At 51.0% G+C, this 22932-nt stretch overlaps 1 protein-coding gene across 4 annotated transcripts in view; it reads left to right on the plus strand.

Annotated features, from left to right (window-relative positions):
- The first annotated feature begins 753 nt into the window (after nt 1-753).
- The window catches only part of PLXNA3 (plexin A3), a 70395-nt gene continuing 48216 nt past the window's right edge, over nt 754-22932 (plus strand). For 2 of the 4 annotated variants that reach the window (XM_081845827.1, XM_081845830.1), the window contains exons 1-6: nt 2330-2414; nt 8541-9779; nt 10291-10473; nt 18391-18519; nt 19714-19814; nt 21462-21585. In XM_081845827.1, the coding sequence (XP_081701953.1) occupies nt 8598-9779; nt 10291-10473; nt 18391-18519; nt 19714-19814; nt 21462-21585 (1719 nt within the window). In that variant the 5' untranslated portion in view covers nt 2330-2414; nt 8541-8597. Of the gene's footprint in view, nt 1031-1928; nt 1953-2329; nt 2415-8540; nt 9780-10290; nt 10474-18390; nt 18520-19713; nt 19815-21461; nt 21586-22932 lie in introns of those variants that run through there. The other 2 variants (XM_081845828.1, XM_081845829.1) reach the window with 2 other exon arrangements.

Here is a 22932-nt window from a genome sequence, read left to right on the forward strand (position 1 = left end):
AGCTACTATGAGCCATGAGGATCCGTGTTTTCTAACCATGTTTTTGCGCCCCTGCGGCCCCACGAAATAGTGGGTGCATGCAGTGGCGTAGCGTGGGGGGTGCAGGGGGGGCCGGCCGCACCGGGCGCAACATCTGGGGTTAGGGCAAATCCACGGGTTAGGGGGCGCAAATCCACGGGTTAGGGGGCGCAAATCCACGGGTTAGGGGGCGCAAATTACTTGCCTTGCCCCGGGTGCTGACAACCCACGCTACGCCACTGGGTGCATGATTTTTTTGATGCTGTCTACAGAGTAAGACGTGGTCTATAGTATCATGGTGGTTTTATTTAATTTGAATGAAAAAATCATATGAATTCACGAGGATCCGTCTAGATCCGCCTTTTCCCTTTTCCCCTATGAGCTGAATAAAGAGCATGAAATCCACACTCGACTCACAGTATATTTCACACGGTACACATTATTTGAATGGCAATGTCCATCAACTTTGGGTGGGGGGCCTCAAATATTTTGTTGGGGGGCCAAAGGGATCTCGGCCCCTGGGAGCTGGCCCTGTGCGTTCTTAGGCTGAGCCACACAGACACCTCGCACTGAAATCCGGCTCTGGTTCGAATGAAGTCTGGCTCCTCCACTCCCGCCCCGTCCGTCTCCCTGATGCGAGACTCCCCGCCCCCCCCCCCCGGAGCCCTCCGCTTGCCCGGCCGCCTTGCCCGCCCAGCCCACGTGGACGCGGCCCTTGCCAGGCTCGGTAGCTGCGACGGCGCTGGCATCTGGTTCTCATCAGAGGCCTCGGGCGGGTTGAGTTTCCGCGGTTTCTGGGCGCTGGCGGTGCCAGGCAGCGGCAGCATTGCAGGCCGGCCGGCCGGCCGCGGCCCCGCTTCGCCTCCCCTCCCTTGGATCCCGGCCCGGGACGAGCCCTTCCCCGTTTCTTCTGAGCCGGGACACTAACTCAGCCCCCGCCCTCGAGCCTGCGCGCTTTGCAGCTCATCCGGAGCGAGCGAATCCTAGACGGAAGGACCCGGCAGAGGAGGAGGTACAAGACCGGACCGGACCCGGGATATAGTTCGAGAGAGAAGTGGGGGTGTGTGTGTGCAATGGTTCTAGAGCCCGTGCTTCCATCCTGCCCGTCCCCTGGACCCACCCACGCCCCTGTCTCCCCTCTCCCTCCTTGACCCATCCCACCGCCCAGGTCTCTCCATCATCCTCCCGCCACCCAAGGGGGCGTCCATCATCTCTCATCTCCTGGCTCCCGTTGCCATGACAACGTGCCTTGGCTGGTACAGTAGCGGCGGCAACAGCGGCAGCCAAAACAAGGATGCGGGGAGAGATCGGGGGTCTGGAGCGGGGAAAAGGCACGGGGAGCTGGAGAGGGGGTCTGGGGGGCGAGAAGATGACTAGGGCTGGCAGAGCTGTTCTTCGGGGTGTCATTGGGGGGCGAGCTCATTTCCAGGCGTGCAACTGGTGTTTCCCCCGCCCTCCGCTTTTTTTAGGCAGGGGTGGGGGGGAGGACAGGAGCCCTAGTCCGGTTAGTCCACTAGGAGGCGCCTTACACACAGCAACGTTGCCTAAGGCCGGGAAGGGGTGTAATTGGGAATTTATAAACCGGGGGAGTCAGCCCCTTTGCCCTCCACCCAGCAGATTTTCGCTTCTTTTCACGAGGTTCCACCCCCCAAAATAAATATGAAAGGCGGCTTGAGGATTCTAGCAGCAGAGAGATGGAGGATTTATTATCCTAGCATCTTCCTTTGCTCGCAAAAGAGCCCTCCTCTCAACTCTTGGCATCTTCTCGGGGGGGGGGGGCGTGAAACTGTCCCTTGCAAGGAGGAGTGCAAAAGCAGAGGAAGGCGAGAGGGAGCTGCGCACGTGCGCTCCTTGCACCGATTGCCCGGGGAGTGTTCACTTTTGCAGCCAGTTTCTGCCTCGTGGGCTTGGCAAGCCTTTGCTTCCTCCTCCAGGTTGGGCACTTGTTTACAAAAAAAACCAACCCAAGCGGCAGCTCCGCGCGTGCAAGAGGGGAGCCAGGCGCTTGCCGAACGCCCTGCTTCTCGCACTGGCCGCCGCCGCCGCTCCCGGGTCTGGATGAATGAGTGCCCGGGCGGTACCATTCCAGGGGCCGGGGGTGCGCGTGCATGGCGACTCCTTGGCGGGGAGGAGAGAGACGGTTCTCCCGCCGCCTTTAGAGGGACGGGGGGAAAACCGGGGAAGAGAGGTTTTAGGGACCGGGCAAGGAAGGGGTTGGGGAGGGGGCCCCGCTTTCCCCAAGCCCCTTCCCTTCTCTCCCCCCCCCCCATGCCTTTAATGGTTCTGGCCGCGTTTAAAGGGCTCCGACCGGCTGGGGCGGGAGCAGACGCGGAGCAAGAGCGGCGGCTGGAGACGGAGGCGAGGGAGGCAGCAGGCGGGGAGCGAACGGCGGGCAGGTACAGCCGGGATCCGCGCAAAGTGCGAGGGGTTGGGGGGACCCGGGGGTGAGGAAGGGAGGGAGGCATCACCCCACACATGGCCGCCCCACTCGCCCTCCATCGCAGCGCCGGGCTGCATCGCTTTCGAGCAACAAGGAGCGCAAAGAAAAGGGGGGTTTGGTGCTGCGGGGGGGGGGGTGGCGCGGCGGGATCCCCCTCCCTTGACGGGGGTCTTTGCTAGACAGGGCGGGGGAGCCCCTGCCTGGTTCTGTGCCAGCAGCAGACGCCCCATCTGTTGCCCCCACCCCTCTTTTGTGGTGGCGCTTCTTGCACTGCTCGCCTCCCTCCGCCGGCTCTTTTCAGCCCACCGTTCAGGGAGGTTCCTCGCTGGTTTTTCTCTCTGGTTTGCGAAGGGGGCTTCCTAGCAAGTGGGCGGCCGTCACAGGAAGGAAGCGGGGCCGGGAGAAGGGGGGAGGCGAAACGAACAGGTAAGGGAATAGGGGCGAGAATGCCAAGTCAGAGAAGACTGGCCGTTTCGAGATGGCACCAGCTGGGTGTGGGTCTGGGTGGAAGAGATCAACTCTTTCCTTCTTCCCCGCCACACAATGATTTGGTTCCTTACCCTGGAAGAGCCCGATCCGGAGTGGAGGAGCCTGGCTAACGCCCATCACACTCCAGCTGGGCTTGACTTGCCTGTGTGTGTGTGTGTGTGTGTGTGTGTGTGTGTATTGGGGGGGGGTGTCGCTTAGTAGGTAACATAGGCATCACCTCGCTGGCCCCTGATCTGGCGATTCTATGCGATTTGCCGGTGGACTTGTTTGCATCTGGTTCTTTGCTTTTGTTAAAACGAAAAACAAAACCCCCCTCCCTTCTCATCATTCCTGGAACCCCCCCAAAATTAGTCATTTGTACTGGAGGAATTTCCAAGCATGTTATCTTAGTGGGGCTGGTGAGGATGCAGATTCTGCTGGAGGGGCCAGAATTCCTCCTGCTGTACCTTTATGATGGCTGTTTGGAGTTCAAGGGAGTGGGTTTTGCGAGGAGGGGTCTCCAAGCTCTGGGAATTGGGTCAACTTGATTGATGGTGGTGTGTTCTGGAATGGAAGAGAGGAAGGAGCTCTAGGCTCTCATGTACCTTTAATTGAATGCATTGCTTTTTTAGAAAAAGGAGAAGGGAAAAAAAAAGGATTTCCTTATTTTGTTAATCCCCACAAAATATCTGTGAGTGAAATCCAATTGTTCCCATTTTGCAGAGTGGGAAAACTGAGATTAGGCTTACCCCTAGAGGACCTATGGCTGTGATGTTGTTTTGAACCCTGGTTTCCGAGGCCCAGTGTTGTATTTGATGGACAACTCTGAAATGCATGTGTAACAGGTTGGTCTCTCTCTCTATTGGCAGGAAGATTGGTTGACCCCAGACTGTTCCTCCTACTTGTGCTTCCCTCCCTGCTTGCGGGCGTAATAAGGTATTGGGTCTTAGAATGGTTATGGTTGCTGTTCCACCCAGTGCTTCTTCCAGGCCTCTTTCTGGGAGGGGTCTGCTTATAATTCATGCCTGTTAAGGAGGGAAAAGTAGACAAAAAGGCATTGGGGAGGGGGAGAAGCTTGGTATGTGGGATGGGAGATCTCTCTCTCCTTCCTGTGAGGTGGATGATTGAGAGGCTGAGCATTTGGGTTGGAGGGAGAGGAGAAGGAATGAAATAGCTTGTTGGAGGAGCTATATCAATGAAGAGCGAACCCAGCGGTCTGTGGTTTGCTTGGGTTGCAGAAGGTTGCGTTGAATGAAAGGGGGGGGGGGTGTATGCACATTGGTTAGGATATTTGGAGCGACAGGCTGAGAGGCTGGTGGGTACTGATGTTATGAGGTGGTCTGCTGTGAGGCCACCATCGTGGGTGGGGCTGATTCAGTGCCTTAGTGTGGTGGGAAGGGACAAGGTGGCAGCGGGAAGCCACTGGAATGTGTGTATCGGCAGCAGGAGAGTGTGTGTAAAGATGTGATTGTATATCACACTTATTTATTGCAGTATAGGGTTTGCATGTTTGTTCCAGTTCAGCTGAAGAATGGGGGGCAAGGTTGCTGGATGACCCTTAATTTGGGGGGGGGGGATCCCTTCCCACCACACTCAATAAAAACCACAGAAACATAGTTTCTCCATGACTACATACAGCTTTATACACATCCCTATTTTTAAGTATGCTCAGTGGTCTAAGTAGATGACACTGGGCTAGGCGGACTGATGATCTAATTGGCCTCCCTCACTCTGTAAGCTAAGGTGGGGGCGCTTGCAGGCTTTGTATGTGTCTGTGAGCGTGTACTACCGTTCTGTGATCTGTGGACAAGAAGTCCAAAATAGCATGGGAAGTTGGGTAGGGATATTGGGAGGTGTTACTGTGTAATAGGTATAGATTCGAAGCCGTGTGTCTGCATTATCTCGAGCTACTCTGTTCTCTAGATTAGACTCTATGATAAATTCTGCAAGTCTCTGTCAACAAAGAGTCTTGTAGTTCCTTTAAGACTAACAAATTTGTCTTAAAAGTGTTGGTCTTTCAGGTGCCACAAGATAATGGTTTTGGCTGCAGAAGACTAGCACTGCTATCCCTGTGAGGAAGTACCATCACAGGGTATTAGGCTCAAAACAAGGCTATAACATTAAAGTGTAGAGTAGCTCTTTATTTTGCTCCATTTTTAAAACATTATTTTCTCAGGAGAAACTGTGTTTATACCACACCTTAGAATAGTGCTTGGTAGGGCCTCTGGGAAGCAGCTAAAATTGCTTCATCAGCCAGCCTTTGCCCGCGGCTACCAGTTTGCCCATTCCTGCTTTAATGCATACTTTAGCCACCAGTTCATACTTGCAGCCAGTGGTAAAAGGATAGATTTGCATTGCTTGCTAATGGCTGGAGCCATTGAATTTGTAAGCGTGGGGATAGTGTATGTTCACCTGAAGTGTGAAACCTGTGATCTTGCATATGAAGGGCAGGAAGTGACCACAAATGTTTTCAGAGAGCTGTTTTTGGGATGACATATTGACAAGTAAAGCATGGGAGGAGCTTTCTGAAACCTGGCTGGTGTGCAACATGCAGCTGAGGAGGGCCTCTAGGCACAAGGGATCTAGTTCACACACAAAACCACAGTGCTTGGTTTCTTGTTAGTTCGCCTCTTTAAGCTGAATGCGCGATGCCAGTCTAGTGAAAATCATTGTGTTTGAAGCGATGGGGAAATGTGGTTTATGGCCTACAGTTGGGGATGGAAGGAAGACTGCTTGACCTACAGAAAGTCCCATGTTCAGTCCTTAGCATCTCCAGGCAGGACTAGGAAAGACTGCCAAACCCTGAAGAGTCTCTGCCAGTCAGTGAAAACAAGGCAGGGCTGGTTGAAGGTTGATCTCTAGAAGGCAGCTCTCTATTTTCCCAGCTCATTCAGACATGCAGAGTATTGCCCTGATTATAGAATCATAGAAGAGTTGGAAGGGACCCAAGGGTCATCTAGTCCAACTGCCTGCAATGCAGGAATATCAGCCAAAGCATCCATGACAGATGGACATCCAACCTCTGCTTAAAAACCTCCAAGGAAGGGGAGCTCACAGCCTCCTGAGGGAGATTGTTCCACTGTCAAACAGCTCTTACTGTCAGAAAGTTTTTCCATATGTCTAGTCATAATCTCCTTTCCTGCAACTTGAAGCCATGGTTTCAAGTCCTCCCTTCCAGAGCAGGAGAAAACAAGCTTGTTCCACCCTCCATGTGACAGCCCTTCAGATATTTGAAGATGGCTGTCATATCTCCTCTCTGTCTCCTCTTTTCCAGGCAAAACATATCCAGCTCCTTCAACCGTTCCTCATAAGGCTTGGCTTCTAGACCCTTGATCATCCTAGTTGCCCTTCTCTGCACATGTTCCAGAGTGTGCAGATGGCTCCTTGATGATGGAGCCATCATCTATGAACCAGCTCATAAGGCCCCATTTGAATATGAGGTGAACTGGCAAGAACTTCCCATTGAAGCATTGTAGTCAATTTAATTGGGGCCCTGAGCCATTGCACATCTTCTGTGAACATTCTAGGGATCTGTAGTTGAGGCAGGTTTTGCAGTGGCATGTAGTGGCTGAGGGCCCTATGTAAATGAGACTCCCGTGAACATGCAGTGCAGCATGGGCAATTTCTTTTTGCCTGCCCACATCATTTTTCAGTGGGGCCTCACAGCATTTGTTTGGAGGCGGCACTGTGATGATGTACATAGCAAGGATCAGGGGCTGCAGGCGCCATTGAGAGCCAGTGTCCCAGTCCAAGGAGGTATAAGACACCTATGCAAAACACTCACCAAGGGGAGCTGGGATGATGGTGGGGCCGTGCCCAAAGCAAGCTAAGCTCTCAAGCCCTAAGAATCAGTCCAGGTTCAAAGTATCATTGAAAGGCAAGGTCAAGGTACAGTCCACGGTCAATAGCAAAGGGAATACAAGTCAAGCAAGGGTGGGCACCTAGGTGCAGATTCATGGAGTTAGAGCTGCTTTCTTTCCAGTAACTGGAAGGTTCAAATGGGAGACCTGATATATTCTGGCCTCCTAGACCACACCCTAACCACAGCTGCTGGTGATGAACATAAGATGATAGTGCAGGATCTGGCCAATGGCCTAACTAGTCCAGCACTCTTTTCTCAGAATGGCCACTCAGATGCTGATCGGAAGGCTGCGAGCAGGACCCGTGCAAAAGTGTTCCCTCTTCCTGTGGCTTCCAGCAACTGGGATTCAGAAGCTTCACTTCTTCTCACCTGAAAACCTTTCCTCTTTAGCAATGCAGTCTGTGGACACGTGCTGTGCTATCAGTCTTCAGCCTGAACCTTTTGGTGCTGGCGTTCTGGAGACCTGAGGAGTATTTTATTCAATGGTCCTTCCCTCGGAGGATCCCTCGGGGCTAGATCCAGATCTGCGGTGTGTTGGGTCTGTCCTCTGAGGTCCGTGTGTTTGGTACCAGGCCATGGCTAGGCATAATGGAATCCTTTTCAGCCTGAGGGCCAAATTCCCTCATGTGCAGCTTTCCTGGGGCCACATGCCAATGGTGGGCTGAGACAGAAGTGAAATTGAAGGCGTAAGACGTGACCTTCGTACAGCCGCCATGCAAAAGCCAGATGTTTCCACACACACACAAACTCGATGTCTCCCTCCACCCTGGCAAGCGAGAGGCATTGCCTCCCTTCAAAGACAACATTCTCGTTAGGCAAAACGCTTGACAATGGTGTAGAGCAGGCCAGGGGTTGTGTGGCCCAGAGGAGGCTTATGCTGGGAACAAAGGAATGGCTGAAGAGCCCCTGGGCCTGGGTCTGCAGCTCCTGCTGTAGATATTGGGATATTTGTGTGGAGAGAATCCTTGGGAATGAGAAGGGAGCCACCTCTGGTTAGTGCCATCTTTGTTCGTTTTGTGTGACAGGTGGCATTGCTGCCTTCAGCTTTTCTTCATTGTTGCAGGTGTGTGTGTGTGTGTGTGTGTGTGTGTGTCTGCATGTGCATGTGATGCAAGATGCTGTGTTTGCTTCTCAATTCTGTGGGTGCTGTTTCATGCTGTGCATGGCGGGTGCTAATGAGAAGCTGCAAGGGTGTTGGAAGGAAGAAAACGAGTTCCTTGGCGGCTGTGACTCTTTACTTGGGGTGGTGGCGGGTGGGAAGTGTGGATATCTAGCCAGATCTCTAGCCAAGAGGTGCTGTTACGCATTTGCAGCCCCTTTTGGGAGGGGCTCCAGGGAGATTTTCAGATTGGCATTAGTAATTGTAAACCTAATTCCAAAAGACTCCCTTTATTAGCAACCCTCCAAGTAAGTGCTGCACGACCTGGCTGCCCAGTCCTTCCTGCATGCCTCCTGGGAGGAGAGTTCCACTCAGTGATGGGGGGGGGATCTTTGCCCCTCCAGATGTTGCTGGACTGTAGCTCCCATCCACCAGCGGGGCCAGGGAGGATGGGAGTGGCATAGTACTGCGAGATCTGGAGGACCACACAAGTTCCTCATTCCTGATGTGTAGGATGGCAGCTGATTATACATACAAAAATACATAAACATGTCATTTCTGCTCTGCTGCTGGAGGCTTTGCCTTTTCACTGGACAATGTTGGGCTGGTGCTTAACCACCGTTTCCTCTTCTCTTCCCTCCCCGCACTTGCAGGCTGAATGAGCTGCCTGTGTCTGGCCCTGCCTGACCCCAGGCAACTCCCTGGTGATCATGTGGTGGCTGCTGCTTATGGCCACCACTACAGCTGTGGTCCTCCTTTCCTCGCCGCCACCTGTCCTGGGCGTTCTGTCCCCACGCACCGCCTTCACAGTCTCGGACCTGTCCCTCACACACCTGGCTGTCCACCATGACACGGGCGAGGTCTACCTTGGGGCCATCAACCGCATCCTCAAGCTCTCGGCCAACCTGACCCAGCTGCGGGCTCACACCACGGGCCCGGTGCCTGACGACCCCCGCTGCTACCCTCCGCCCGGCGTGCGACTCTGCGCTCATCGCCTGGCCCCCGCCGACAACGTCAACAAGCTACTGCTGATTGACTACGCTGGCAGCCGCTTGGTGGCCTGTGGCAGCGTCTGGCAAGGGGTGTGTCAGCTCTTGCGATTGGATGATTTGGCCAAGCTGGGGGAGCCGCACCAGCGCAAGGAGCATTATCTTTCCGGCGGGCGCGAGCCAGACGCCATGGTTGGTGTGATTGTGGAGCAGCCAAGGGAGCCCAGCCAGTTTTTTGTGGGCACATCCATTGGGGGGCGCTCAGAGTATTTCCCCACTCTCTCCAGCCGCCGCCTGACCCCCGACGCCAGCAGTCCCGAGATGTTCAGCCTGGTCTATCAGGATGAGTTTGTCTCCTCCCAGATCAAAGTACCTTCAGACACTCTCTCGCTCTACCCGGCCTTCGATATCTACTACGTTTCTGCATTTGTCTCCGGTGGCTTTGTGTATTTCCTCACCCTGCAGCTGGACACAGCTCAGACCCCGCTGGAGCCAGCGGGAGGCCCAGGTGGTCCGGGCGTGACTGGCGGGGAGCGGTTCTTCTCCTCCAAGATCGTGCGCTTGTGTGCCAATGACACAGAGTTCTACTCTTACGTGGAGTTCCCGCTGGGCTGCTCCAAGGATGGCGTGGAGTACCGCCTTGTGCAGGCTGCGCAGCTGGCCAAGGCAGGCCGCGAACTGGCCCGGTCGCTAGGCATTGCGGAAGGGCAGGATGTGCTCTACGCCGCCTTTTCGCAAGGCCAGAAGAACCGCGCTGCACCGCCCCGCGAGAGCCTCCTCTGCCTCTTCACGCTGGATGAGGTCAACCAGCGCATTCGGGAGCGCATCCAGTCTTGCTACCGAGGGGAAGGCCGGCTCTCCCTCCCTTGGCTTCTCAACAAAGAGCTGCCCTGCATCAACACGGTACGATGCTGCGCGATTTGGACTCTCCCCCACCCGCAGTTCCTACTTGCTAGTTTCTGCCCCCCCCCAAGGATAGGACACCCTCTCCCCAAAATTTTGGTGCTTGAGAGGTGTTTGGGCCCTTTCTGTCATTCTCTCAACCTCCTTGGTCCCATTTTGCCCCAGAACTCACACGTAACAGCCCAGGAAGTCTTGTTTTGGGTCTTGTGAACAAAACCTGTTACATTTCCTCTGAAAATTGAGGCACAAACACACTGTAGGATAGGGGTGAGGAGCCTGTGGCCGCCTGATGTCATTGAACTACAGTTCCCATCATCTCTGACTGCTGGCTGGGGCTGATGGAGCCCAACATCCTCTGGATGGCCACAGATTCCCCATCTCTGCTCTAGAATATAGGAGTTGCTGGGGAATAGAGTGCCATTGTGTACCCAACTCTAGCTCTGTCGTGCAGGGAAAGGGCACCCAATCCTGTTTGATGTTGATTCTCGCCTCCTTGTCTCCCTGTCTCCAGCCCATGCAGATCAATGGGAACTTCTGTGGGCTGGTGCTGAACCAGCCCCTAGGGGGGCTGCAGGTCATTGAAGGGCTCCCGCTGCTGGAGGAGAAGGCTGAGGGGATGGCCAGCGTTGCTGCCTACACCTACCGTGGCCACTCGGTTGTCTTCATTGGAACACGGGCAGGCAACCTCAAGAAGGTGAGATGTTCTCCTTCGGTGTATGGATAAGGGGTGGGGAGGGAGAATGTGGGAGGGCGGAAGTGGTTGTCTCCACACGAGTGTGGCTGGATTCCCTGGTTCAGTCCCCAGCATTTCCAGGCAGGGCTGGCAAGGAGCCTGTCTGCAATCCTGAAGAGATTCCTCTCAGTGTAGACAACTCTGATTCAGGCAGCTTCCTATGAGACATCATGGTCTTAATCTGAGCTGGGTCTGTGTAAATGAATTAAAATTCCTCAGAAGCCTCCCCTAATCGGGACCATCCTCTCTGGCACAGCTACTGTATTTTCTAGAAGAGATTTCTGTTACCAGTGGGGGTATGCTATCATTTTACCTTCACCAGGAAAAATAAAAATGCATTCTCCAACACGGTTTATGTGGTCAGGTCTTTTCCTTTTTTCCAAAACAGAAGGGTACATCTTGTGTAATCTCATTCAGAACTCCTAAGTGTCACTGTTGGAATTTTAAACAAAAGTCAGTGGCAGGCTGTAGAATGTGAGTAATGCATTGGCTGAGACTATATTTTTCTGCGCATTGTGGCCACATATTTTGAGTACCTCTGTCTATGTGCTGAGTGCCCTGTTCTCATCACTGCAATCTCCCTAGCTGGGCTCCACACACCTGGGCTGGCAAGGGTGGAAGTAGCTTCCAGGAACTCTTAGGCACCCGCGTGCATTTCTTATTTTTAATTAATTTCACACTTCTGGTATCACATCTTCCACTTGCTGTGCTGAGAGTTGGGCAAGGAAGTGCCAAGAGAATAAAATTAGTTTATGCTAGGAGCTGCATGCTCAGGAATTGGGCCGTGCCTCACGGGACGCCAGGCAACTGTCCCACACTTCTCGCAATTACACTTTGAGGTGGGGAGGGGGTTGCAGTGTGGAAACATATCTGGCAACAGTGGTGGTCACTGGACAGACTTCTATTTCATTGGATTTCTTATTCCTCCTCTCTGTGTCTCAGAGCAGGATACAACAACATAAAAATACAATATTAAAACCAGTTAGAACAATTTTCAATCAGAAGAACCGGGTGGGTCCTTCTATTTCAAGTGTCAAAGGTCCAGGTAAATTGCTGGTTACTGTCTCCCCCCCCAAAAAAAACACAACAACAACCCATAAGCCTTGACATTCTAGATCTAGCAAAATATTCTAGAGGAGCTCTGGGGAGGCATGCAGTGCCCTTTCTCTTTATGGAAAACTTCTTCTCTCAACCCAACCCCCCAAGCATTGCCTGCTGTGCAGTGGGGGTGGGAGAGAAGCCGTTGTTACTGGCAGCCCCCACCCTTTGCCATTAGTTGCCACTTTGCAGAGGCTTGTGCCCAACAGACCTGGCGCATTAAATATTAACCGGGCGGCGCATGAGCTGGCGCACCCCTCCTCCATCTAGCTGGGCGGCGGCGGGGGGGGGGGCGGGTTTCCAAGTCTGAGAGAGGAGCAGAGCCAGATGGAGATTCTAATTGTGCACTGTAAAAGAGCTGGAGGGGTCAGGGGAGTGTCCAGGCATTGGGGTCGCAGAGGCTGAAGCTCAGGTAATGGTGCCTGGTGGGGCAGATGCACCAGGGTTAATCCTCCCCGCTTTTTCCACATGTTCCAACCTAATTTGCTTGCCTTTTGCAGCAAGTGTGTGCGTGGTTGGTGGGAAGGAGATGTTGCTGGCAGATGGGAGGCATGCGCCCTAATGCCATAAATTATCCTCAGTTAGGTTCAGGGTTCCCTTTGTCACCAGGATGTGGCCCCATAATTTACTTAAGGTAACATCTTCCATCTCTGGAGCATGTGAGGTCATAATGTGTTTCCTAGCTTGTACAGAATGCTTTCCCCTCATCATCTGTCTGCATCCCCTGCATCTGTCCATCTCTCTCTTTATTTTATGTTATTATTTTCTCCCTTCCTCCCTAAACAGTGCCTTGGTTGTATGTCGGCTTTGGTTTCAGTCTCGCTTTCTTGCTGTGTCTCAGTCCTCACTGGACAATTGGGCTCCTATCTTTCTCACTCTCTGGGTTACCCACCATTTTAAATTGGCCCAGGGTGGGCCTTTTCGAGGTGCAATGTGGGTGCTTTAGCCTCCTGACTTCTCTGATTCTGGAGAAAACCCAACCCCAGCTGCCCATTCCAGCTTTCTCTCTGTCCCGTGCTGCCTCCCACCCCCCACCAGCTGTGGGGTCAGTTTTGAAGTGGAAGGGTCCTTGGGAGCGTACGGGGCGTCTGGTCTTTGGGGCTGGTGGCCTGGAATTGAGTTACAGCTTGTTGTGGTGGGGGAAGATGGAGAAGAGAAATGCTGTTTAAACTCTTGAACCCCTGGCAGGGGGCATGAAGGGAGGTCACGACCCCCTTCTGTCCCTCATGCAAACGGTGGCAATTCAATTAGGATGGCAGGAGGCAGGGAGGTAGCCCCTCCGTCTGCCTCCCATTCCCAGATCCCCCTCTGCCGCCTTCAGTACACTAATTGCCTTGTTGCTGTGCAGCCTGGAGCCTCACCCAGGGGTGACCTGCCTGTTCCCCCAGTCAAGTCTGAAAAGGACCATTATCCCGTTCCTTGGGGAAGGGAGGAGGACTCCTATCTGAGTCTCCAGCTCCACAACTGCACTGACCCCCAGGGGCCTGGTTGGTTTGTGGGGGAGGCTCAATGGGGCTTTGTTGGCCAGGATGAAAGCTCCTTTGAGCAATCTCCTGGGGGCAAGTGTGTGTGTGTGTGTGTGTGTGTGTGTGTGTGAGAGAGAGAGAGAGAGAGAGAGAGAGAGGGAATCTTCCCCATTGTAGGTATTTTCTTGGAAAAGAAAAGATGTGGAAAAGAAAGCATCCTTCTGTTCTGCCCCTGGGCTCCACCTTAAGCCCATGAGGCTACCACATCACTCAAGGGCAGGGGGTAGCCAGTGTGGTGCCCGTTTGGTTGTTGCGGACTCCCATCTCCCATCAGCCCCTGCCAGCATAGCCACTAGTGAGAGATGATGGGAGTTGTAGTCAAGCAACATCTGGAGGCTTCCTCCACTCTAGAAGATAGTTCCACTCCTGTCCTAGGGGCAACTTGTCTCTTTCCCAGACCACACACAATGGGCACTTCTAATGGAGTTGTGGTTGTGTAGTGTGGTGGCAAATCTTGAGCACTATGAACCTGTGAGGGGGGGATTCACTTCCTTCTGTTGCCTCTCCACTGCCCACCCTTCTCTCTCCTCCCAAACTTGCCAGATGCCTATGAGGTGATTTTGTAGTGTTTGCATAGGTTCCAAGGACTGTACTCAGTACCGGATTTACATATAAGCTAAACAAGCTATAGCTTAGCGCCCCACTCTCTTGGGGGGCCCCAAATAATTGAAAGAAGAAAAAAAGCCTGGATGTAGATTTCCAAAATATAAGATAAAAAACAAATAAAATAAAGCCTACATACAGCAACAGTGTTTTGTGTTGTGTAGGCTCCTATAATGTAAGTCAAGGGCCGCGCCTGCTATGTAAAGGGCCCCACTACCTTCAGTAGCTTAAGGCCTCATAAACCTAAATCTGGCCCTGAATCTTCCCTTTTTTACTTCATACTTTTTAAGAGAGCTTCGAATAAAGACAATCTATGTTTCCTTCCCTTCTGTTTTTGTGTCTGTTTTGGAAACACAGATGCCTATGACCCAGTTGTCCTTATTTATTGGGAATGTGGTATTTTATACCTGTTCTTGGCAATTTATTGGTGTGTGTTTTTTTAACATTGTAAATAAGCAGTGGAGTCTCTCAAGTTTCACCCCCCAACCCCAGGTCTCTAGGAGCTGTGTTTACACTTCTCTGTGTTTATACATGTGTGCTTCTGCACAGAGGGACACACACAGAGCTGCCGAACCTCTGCCATCCCGCTCCCATTACTCTCTCTCCAGATTATAAATGTTGCTGAATGCGATTAAGGCTGCAATCCTTTGGGGATATCGTGGGTCTGACTTCTGAGTAAACTTCATTAGGGTTGCTCTGTACATTCTCCTCATTATAGAATAGCAGCAAACAGATCTATTTCATGATTGAACTTTTATTGGGTTTTAGAAGGAGGAAATGCTTCTGCTCAGTTTATTCACACACCGCTTTGGAAGCCAGTGCAGGCCAGGCTATTTATCGAGGTTATTTTTAGACTGCTTTTCAGTCCTGTCAGATTCCCGAAGTACGGATACAATAAAATATGTTAACAATTCAAAATAACATTACAAGGAGGGAGGGAGAGAGTGGAAAGAAGCAGCCCTGCATGGGATTTACTGGTCAGGGGAAGGGCCACTATCCAAGCCTGGAACATCTTTCAAGACCCAGGTAGGCAGGAAAACAATCATGGTGGGTGGGGTAGGGGAAAAGCACCTGGAGTCAACTTCTACCCCCAGAGTTCTTCAGCCATGGGTCCCCAGGTGTTTTTGGGCTGAAACTCACAACATCCCTGGCCAGTTTAGCCAACAGTCGGGGTGATGAGAGTTGTAGCCCATCAACATCTGGGGACCCAAGGCTGAAGAGCAGTGCTCTGCCCTGTTCCTCCGACCTCTTCTCTTTCTGCTGGGCCTTCTTGATGCTGTCTTTGAATTCTAACAACACTTCACGGGAAATCCAGGTCATAGGTGAATCAATTATATCTAATGTTTTGCACAGTGTTTCAAAGTTATCGTCGTTTTAAGATCAGTTTGGAAACCATTAATATTGGGCTGGCTTGACCATGGAGCTGCTAGGCAGTTAAGTGGCTCAAGCCATAAAAGGCCACATCCCATTATCAATTTCAGAAGTGTTCTGAAACTCTTCAGGAAGAAGCATTCATCCTGATGGTTGTGGAACCAATTCTGGCTGTTGCAGAATAACCAAATGTTTTTTCTTTAAAAGAGAGGGGTATTTTGCCTGTACGTCATTCAGTGCAGGTGTGGTGAACCTGTGGCCTGCCAGATATTGTTGGACTCCCGACTCCCCAGTGGTCCGGGATGGTGGGAGATGTCATCTGACAAAATATAGAGGGTCACAGGTTCGCCAACCTGTCCCAAAAGTTCAGAATGCTATTTTTAAAAGTCATACCACTAAATACTGTATGTACTGCAAAGTAACATGTCTTTCCTTTTACCCATTCAAAAATGCAAATATCAAATAGTTGAGTAACTGTCAAAATCATTGACTTTTGGTGGTTTTTTTAGTAAAGTGGATTTTAAGAAAACATAGTGGAAACTCTTTGGGACCACTGCGGGGTTGAAGAGAGGGACAACATACTCTGTCTGCAAAGTGACATTAAGCTCTAGGCCACATTCAAGCTCTGGGGCCATTTTGGAAAGTGCCTTGCAAGTTCCATCTGGGCTCTGTGAGAGTATTTCCTGGGTAATTTGCCAAATGCATACTGTACAACTTCCCCTGTGATATGCAGCTAGTAGCTGGAAGTGAAATATTTTTGCACAAAGTGGTCCAAACCAGTGCTAATGGGGGGTTCTGCGCACAGTGGCTAATACAGAGATTAAATGGGTCTGTGCCTTGGTCAGAGGAAGCTTGTGAGGAAGGGGTTATTAGATTTCTGAAAATTCTCAGGTGTTATGACTCACTTCCAAAAATGTTACTATGTTCTGCTGTATGACTTTTGAATTTACCAGTAACAATATTAGTAATTCAGATTTTTTTATTGACTTTATTATTTGAAGTACCAAAATAAAACCAAGATAGTAGTCTCTATTTTAGCTTGCAAAAGCAACAATGTCCCTTGGAAAAACAGCCTAAGACAAAGAAACGGGAACATTAATCACAAACTCCCTTTTGCATGGAAGAAATTTTGATTAACTTCTGCAATTCTCCTCTTGTGTCCAAATCTTATGCCTATTTTTAATTTGCAAAGCCAAGCAGAATGACAAAATTGCAAAGAGCAAGCTTTCATAAAGCAAAATTACTAGTTCAGTAGCAGCACAGCAGTGGTTGATCCTCTGCCCCATCGGAAGCCCTAACAGCTAGCTCTGGTCGAGGCAGCAGGTGGGGGCTGTTTTTAAAAAAGAATGTATTTCCTTTTTCTTTTGCTGCATCAGTTCCAAGCTCACACAGCTGAATGGCTGTGTGAAATCTGGCCCATCAGAGGATGCATGGGGGTTTGGATCCCGCAGATCCAAAAGCACTGGGCCCTGCTCCATTTTGTGGTTTTCTGCTACTATGGATGGAGAACTTCTGCTGATGGGTGGGCCTCCATAACGGCAGAGACCTACAGATTCCAGTGGATGGTTGTTTTCACTTCATCAGGATTAGGATTGCACTATCAATTTTGCTAACAAATAGAAAATGTGTAAAAAAAATAAAATAGTTGAATTGCTTCACGCAACACCTCTCATTCCCCAGTGCCAAGTCCTATTGCCATTGCTGCTACCACCACCCACCCACATTGCTTCTGTGGGCAAACAGTAGTCACTAGTAGGTCTCAGGGGACTAGGTTTGGCCTTGCATCCTTTGCACTGACCCTCTTCAGCGTGACTGCCATGCCTGTAGAAGATTCAAATACACGTGCTTAAATATATATATGCTGCAATATTGTCTTGAAGGTATCCAGCAGTGGGTGTACCTTTGGATCTCTTTGCTTTGCCCCTCCCAAATTGCAAACTTAAAAGTAAGCCACCTCCCTTTAAATAGGCAGAGCTGTTAATCTTTGGAGACTCCCAAATGTATAATTCGGTGTGGGGTCTTGTACATACCACAGACTGTTAGATTACTGAGAATTTCAGCAGCTATGTAATCCAGACTCTTCAAAAAACATTCTTGTGGTGCCTGATTGCTTTTTCAGTACAAAATTTCTCACAAACTTTATACTTCAGGGCATGTAGCCAACTAGGCGCATTTATTTATTTATTTATTTATTTATCTATCTATCTATCTATCTATCTATCTATCTATCCATCCATCCATCCATCCATCCATCCATTCCCTCATTCGTTCCCTCCAGTTTTTGCCATTCCAAGCAGCTTGCAAGCTAGGTGCTTTACTGAGTCCAAGGTTGCCTGACACATGTTGCTAGTGGATTTCCTTTGGCATCAGTGAGGCACACTTTGTGCAGGTATACTACACTGGGAGGGGTGTTTACAAAGATGAAAGCGAATACTATTTTCATTTGACAAATGGGGAACTGTGGATTAGGGTAACAATTAGCTCTGGGGTGTTTTTTTGTTTGTTTGTTTGTTTTTAAACCACTCTTCAAGTGATGAAGGGTGTGCACCCTTCAGGTGTGTGTGTGTGTGTGTGTGTGTGTGTGTGTGTGTGTGTGTATACAGACTGAACCTGTGCTGTGATTTTTAATGCATGCAGCCTTCATAACTTTCACAGGAAAATGAATGTCTGTGGTATATTTGCACCAGCACCAGTATACAGCACCCAAAATATGCAGCCGTCTTGGAGATGGTGGTTTATCCAGCCAGTATATGACTGAAATTTTAACCCAGATGCAGTGCTCTTTTCAGCAGGCTCCATAGTTTGGAATAAACATTTGACCACCAGGTTTAGGAGATAAACCTGCAAAAGGTTTTTGTCTTCGGACCATAATATTATGCTGCTAATTCCTTCAATCTCATGGTTCACAGTTCCTCCAAGGAAACAATATCCCACTGTTGACACCACATACAAAATGTTTCCTTATCAGCTCTGTAACTCCCCGTGGCACAAAATACTCCACTATATTTGTCTGTTGCCCTTATAACAGATAAAAACGTGAAGTTGAGAGCATGACTTGCTACAGTGCCACCCAGCAAATCAGAAGAGTGCCAAGCTGCAATCTGAACCCAGCTTCAGGCTTTACCCTACCACACCTTTTCGTTTGCCAACAAAGCCCAGTTTTTCCAAACCCCCTCAAATACTGGATTGTGACCCGAGGAAGTTTGTGGAGGTGAGAAGAGAAGAATACCCTTTGCACTTGGCATATAAACAAAGCTGCTCATGCGCTTGCACTCCTCAGGTCCGTGTGGACAACCCCAAGGAGGCCCATCTCTACGAGTCTGTTCCTGTGATGCCTGGGGAGCCACTGCTGCGCGACATGGTCCTGAGTCCGGACCAGCGCCATCTCTACTTGCTCAGCCAGAGACAGGTCAGCCTCAGGGAGAGGGGAGAGGGATGGAGTGGCTTCTGTCGTACTGCAGCTGAGAGGACAGGCCCCTGAGGGGGCCACATTCTCTTGTGGGCAAACTTCCAGGGGCCACGTGACAGTGGTGGGCGGGGCCAGAGGCAAAAGTGGGTGTGGTCAGGGGAAAAAGTGGGGTGGGGCAACAGGCCTGATTGTTGCTTTCGTACTACATTTCAAATCACAGGCAAGGAAGAGGTATTGTTAGTGTTCAGTAGCAGGGCAGAAGCCCCCAAGGAAGACGTGGTGGGTGGGGAGAGCTGTAGAGCTGTAGAGCTGCATAGCTGCATTTGGGCCCTGGTCCTGAAGTTCTCCACCCCTGATCTAACTGGTACTGTTTTTTTAAAAAAATGATCCAGGCCTTATGCTGGAACATGAGGCAATGAGTTCAAGAAGGCTTGTGAATAATTATTTTCCATCAGAGTCATTTCTGAGCAATTACAGCCACCATCACCCAACACTTCTGGGGTTAGAGAAATGGGTCTTCCCACTTATAAAAGGCACACATCCCAGACACATTTTTTTGCACTCAGTGCTAAGAGCAGTGCAATTTGACTCTGCATATATTTCACTGTGTTTAAAACATGCCTATTAAGAGGAACTGGTTGGTATTTTATCCTTCTAAGAGGGGAGGGGAAATCTCTAGTGCATTATTGGGGACAACAGGTGGAAAAGGGGTTTTTGGGGTGTGTGTGGTTCTTGGCAAAACTTCTCTGGAGAGACAAGATCCCTAAAGCTGCAAAGAGGCAAAACCTGTTGTTTTGTGGAGGAGGCAGCTGTGAAATTTGACATTTGGAATGGAATCACAGTGCTGTTTGTGAGACAGGATCAGATGCTGAGGTTAAGAGTATGATTTCTGCGGAAGAGGCTTGTAGGAGTTGGGGTTAGGGCTACTGGGAGGATGGGTGCTGTGCAGAGCTGCCAGCTTTCCCCACTCTCTTTATCAGAGTATTGTGCAGTTTAACAGCAGGCAGAAATTCAACAGGTGCCTTCCCCAGTACCAGAAACCTGCACCTGCTGGATTTTGACTTTGTTGTGGATCTGCTCAAGGCACAGAAGCTTTGCTGGGGGCAGCGGTGGAGAGGAATAGCAACCCTGATACCTCGTGATTCTGATGAGGAGAAGGAAGGCCTTGTCTAATTATTTAGCCCTTCCCCTCAGGTGGTCCGGCTCCCCGTGGAAAACTGTGAACAGTACTTGTCTTGTGCTGAGTGCCTGGGCTCCAGAGACCCACACTGCGGCTGGTGCGTCCTGCACAACAGGTGAGAGAATTTCCTAACACGCACTGCCCGCCCCCCGGAAGAAGCACTGTACAGGCTGGCAGGCGAAGAATCCATGATCCAACAGTAGCACCCCCTTCCCTCAAAAATGCTGCTTTATTTTCCCGCCCGATGTTGGGGGATCAAGTAGGGAGGTGGCAGCCCAGTGTGAGACCCCCTCTCTCCTGCCTCCTGCTGTGGCCTCCCTCCCTCCTCCTCCCCCTTATCTAGCCTCTGCAGGAGCCTTAATCCTATTAAATCTGCCAGCACTGAGCTGACTAGGAGGAAGAGTTAGAGGGGGTTTTGGGGAGGGGGAGAGGGGGAAGAAGAAGAAGATAGCAGCGGTTGTCCCTCCAAGAGAGTGGGAGGTGGTGGGTTTTATTTCCTGCTCCCCTCCACTCCCACAACCCATCACTCGATGGCATATTGAGCAAGGCAGCAGGGGGGAGACCATGGGGTGTCTTCTGAGCCCCCTTCCCATTGAAGTTTCATCTTCCCTGCAGCAACAATGCCTCCTGTCTCCCCTGCGTTTTATATCCCCCCACCCTGCAGGAGGCAGAGCGGAGCCAGAGCGGGGGGGGGGGGGGAGATGGGGCAGAGTGCAACCCCACCCTGCCAGCCACGGCTGTGTCTCTGCTAGCAGATGTTTCCCTCCTGACTTTACCCTCCCTCTTCCCTCCCAATTCCCTATCACTGCCTCAGCACCTGGCGCAGCAACTTGCACCTCCGAGCTTAATATAGAATTATGTGATAATACTTGGAGGGGGGTGAAGAAAGAGTGAGAACGGAGGTGACACCCCCCCCCCACACACAGTAGTATTGGGTTTGGGGAGTGGAGAGGGAGAGAGAGAAAGAGAAATAGGAAGTAGTGGGAGCGGCTGATTCTCTTAGGACTGCTCCTCCACTCCTGAGCCAATTCTTCCCCCCGCCCCACTTGCAATCCTCTGCTCTCTGAATCAGCCACGGAGGGAGTTAGGAGAGGGCAGAAAATTCCTCTTTCCACACTACCCAGCGTGCTCTCTCTCTTCCTTGACTGGCAGTGTGAGGTTTGCTTGCTTGCTCGCTTCACTCTCCCTCCTGCCAACCCTTGTTGGGGGGTGGGCAGCATTTCACTCTAGCCTCCCTGAGCCCCTTGGAGAGGAAGGGCGGGATATAAATCTAAGAAACAAACAAACAAACCCTTCCTCAAGGCAGGCATCTCTATCCCCAGCTCCCCAAGCTCCTTTGGTTCCTTCCAGCACTGACAAGCCTAACAAGCCTCCAGGGCCTGGAGCGGAAGCAGTCGCTTCCTCGCCACCCCCCACTCCCCGTATGCGTGTGCACACCTAACACACCTGAACTGCTGAGCCTTCTCTGGCTTCTCTTTCCACCCCCATCTCCCTTGCCAACTTTTCCCCTGCCAAAAGCTCCTTCCATGTGTGCTGCTTTCTGTTGCCAGATCAGTAGACAGTCTGCTCCGCTGAGTGCTTTGATAAGAAGTTCTGTTCCTCTACTAGCGGGTCCCTGTGAGCTCCTCCCCCCACACCCACCCCAGTCCCATTGGTGGCAGCAGTGGCCCGAAGGCTGTGGAGAGGGGCAGAATGCAAGGCAGTGAAAGCATCCTTTGCTTTCCCCTCCTGCCCACCCTGCCTTGTTTCTGTTGCCGCTCAGGTGTTGCAGAGAGAGCGAGTGTCCCCGTGCCGCAGAGCCTCACCGTTTCACAGCATCTCTGACTCAATGTGTGCGGCTGCTTGTTGAGCCCAACAACATCTCGGTGACAGAGCCCAGCATTGTGGTGAGTCCTGTGTACACCCCTTGCGCCCTCCTGGATTTTTGGCTTTCCGTTCCCCTGTGTTTCTTTGGCAAGGAACCTCTTCTGTGTTTGCAGGTGGTGAAGCGGGAAAGTACTGATCCTGCTCCTCTTTCTGAGGAGGGGTCCTTTCCCTAGGCTTGTGTTCTCTGGATAATATATGCCACAGTGACACAGTCCTGAGCTACATCCCGTTTTGATTGCCATAACCTGCTCTATGTGAGACTCTCTTTGAAAAGTTCTAAGAAACTCCCAGCTGGCCCAAAAAGCTCCAGCTATATTGTTGACCAGAGCTGGTTAGAGGGAGCAGACCCTTCCCTTGTTCTACAACAGCTCCAGTGCCTACCAGTCTGTTTCCGGGCACAATTCAAAGTGCTGGCTAGGATCTGTAAAGCACTTCACAGTTTAGGCCCAAGATATCCAAAATGGCCAATGTAAATACTAGGCTCAATTTCCTAGCCTGGAGTTGTACTTGCGACACCCTTTGAAGACATTCATCAGACAGTCTGCTGGCAATTGTTTTCTTTTATGACTCGCCAACTACATTGACTATGGAATTATTTGCAAACTGCACCAGTAAACTAGCTTAATTGGCTGAGCCCCACAACTGGTGTGTGGCTTAATTACCAGTTTCCTTCACCACCATTCCAAGCTCTGGTTCCAGCTGTTCAGGCTTGTACCAGAGACACTCTGTGCTTTATGCCAATTGGGGCCAAGGCCGTGTGGCTGCTGGGACTGCAGAACATGGTATAGGCCATACAATCCAGATTCATAAAGATCTTAGCTTTATTTTAATTTGTTTAAGAAAGCATGTTTCTAGCCCTTATGGTTGTCAAGATATGCTTGAAAGGGAGTGACGTGACACCTGGTGGCATCTCAGAAGCCAGGTGAGTCACTGAATAAGGTCGGAGGGCAGGCCTTCATTGCCCTGCATAGCTTCTTGCTTTGTGCCACCCAACCCAGCTCATAGAAACAAAACTAATTTTTGCAAAATACTGACGTTTGCAGAAAGTGTTTTGTGAACTAAGATAATTGACATGGAAATTTCTTCTTCACCTCTATAATTTATGCATGCTGCAGAGTTATCTTGTGGCATAAAATGTGTCAGGGGGCATGTAGCGCACGGGTCACCAATGCAACGCATGCACCCACAGAAGGTTTTCTTGGCACACAGAGGATCTCTTTCCCCTCTCCTGCCCTGTTGAAATTCAGCTTGAACGAAGTATTCTGTTGTAGCCAGTAGAACAGGGGGCAGAGTTTTTCTTGATTGCAGTGTGTGCCTGGTGCCCATGGCAGTTTATCCAGTTTGCAAATGTGCTAATGGGCTGAAAA

This window comes from Podarcis erhardii, assembly GCF_964252035.2.
Source record: "Podarcis erhardii genome assembly, chromosome: 17".
In the NCBI taxonomy this organism is placed as follows: Eukaryota; Metazoa; Chordata; class Lepidosauria; order Squamata; family Lacertidae; genus Podarcis; species Podarcis erhardii.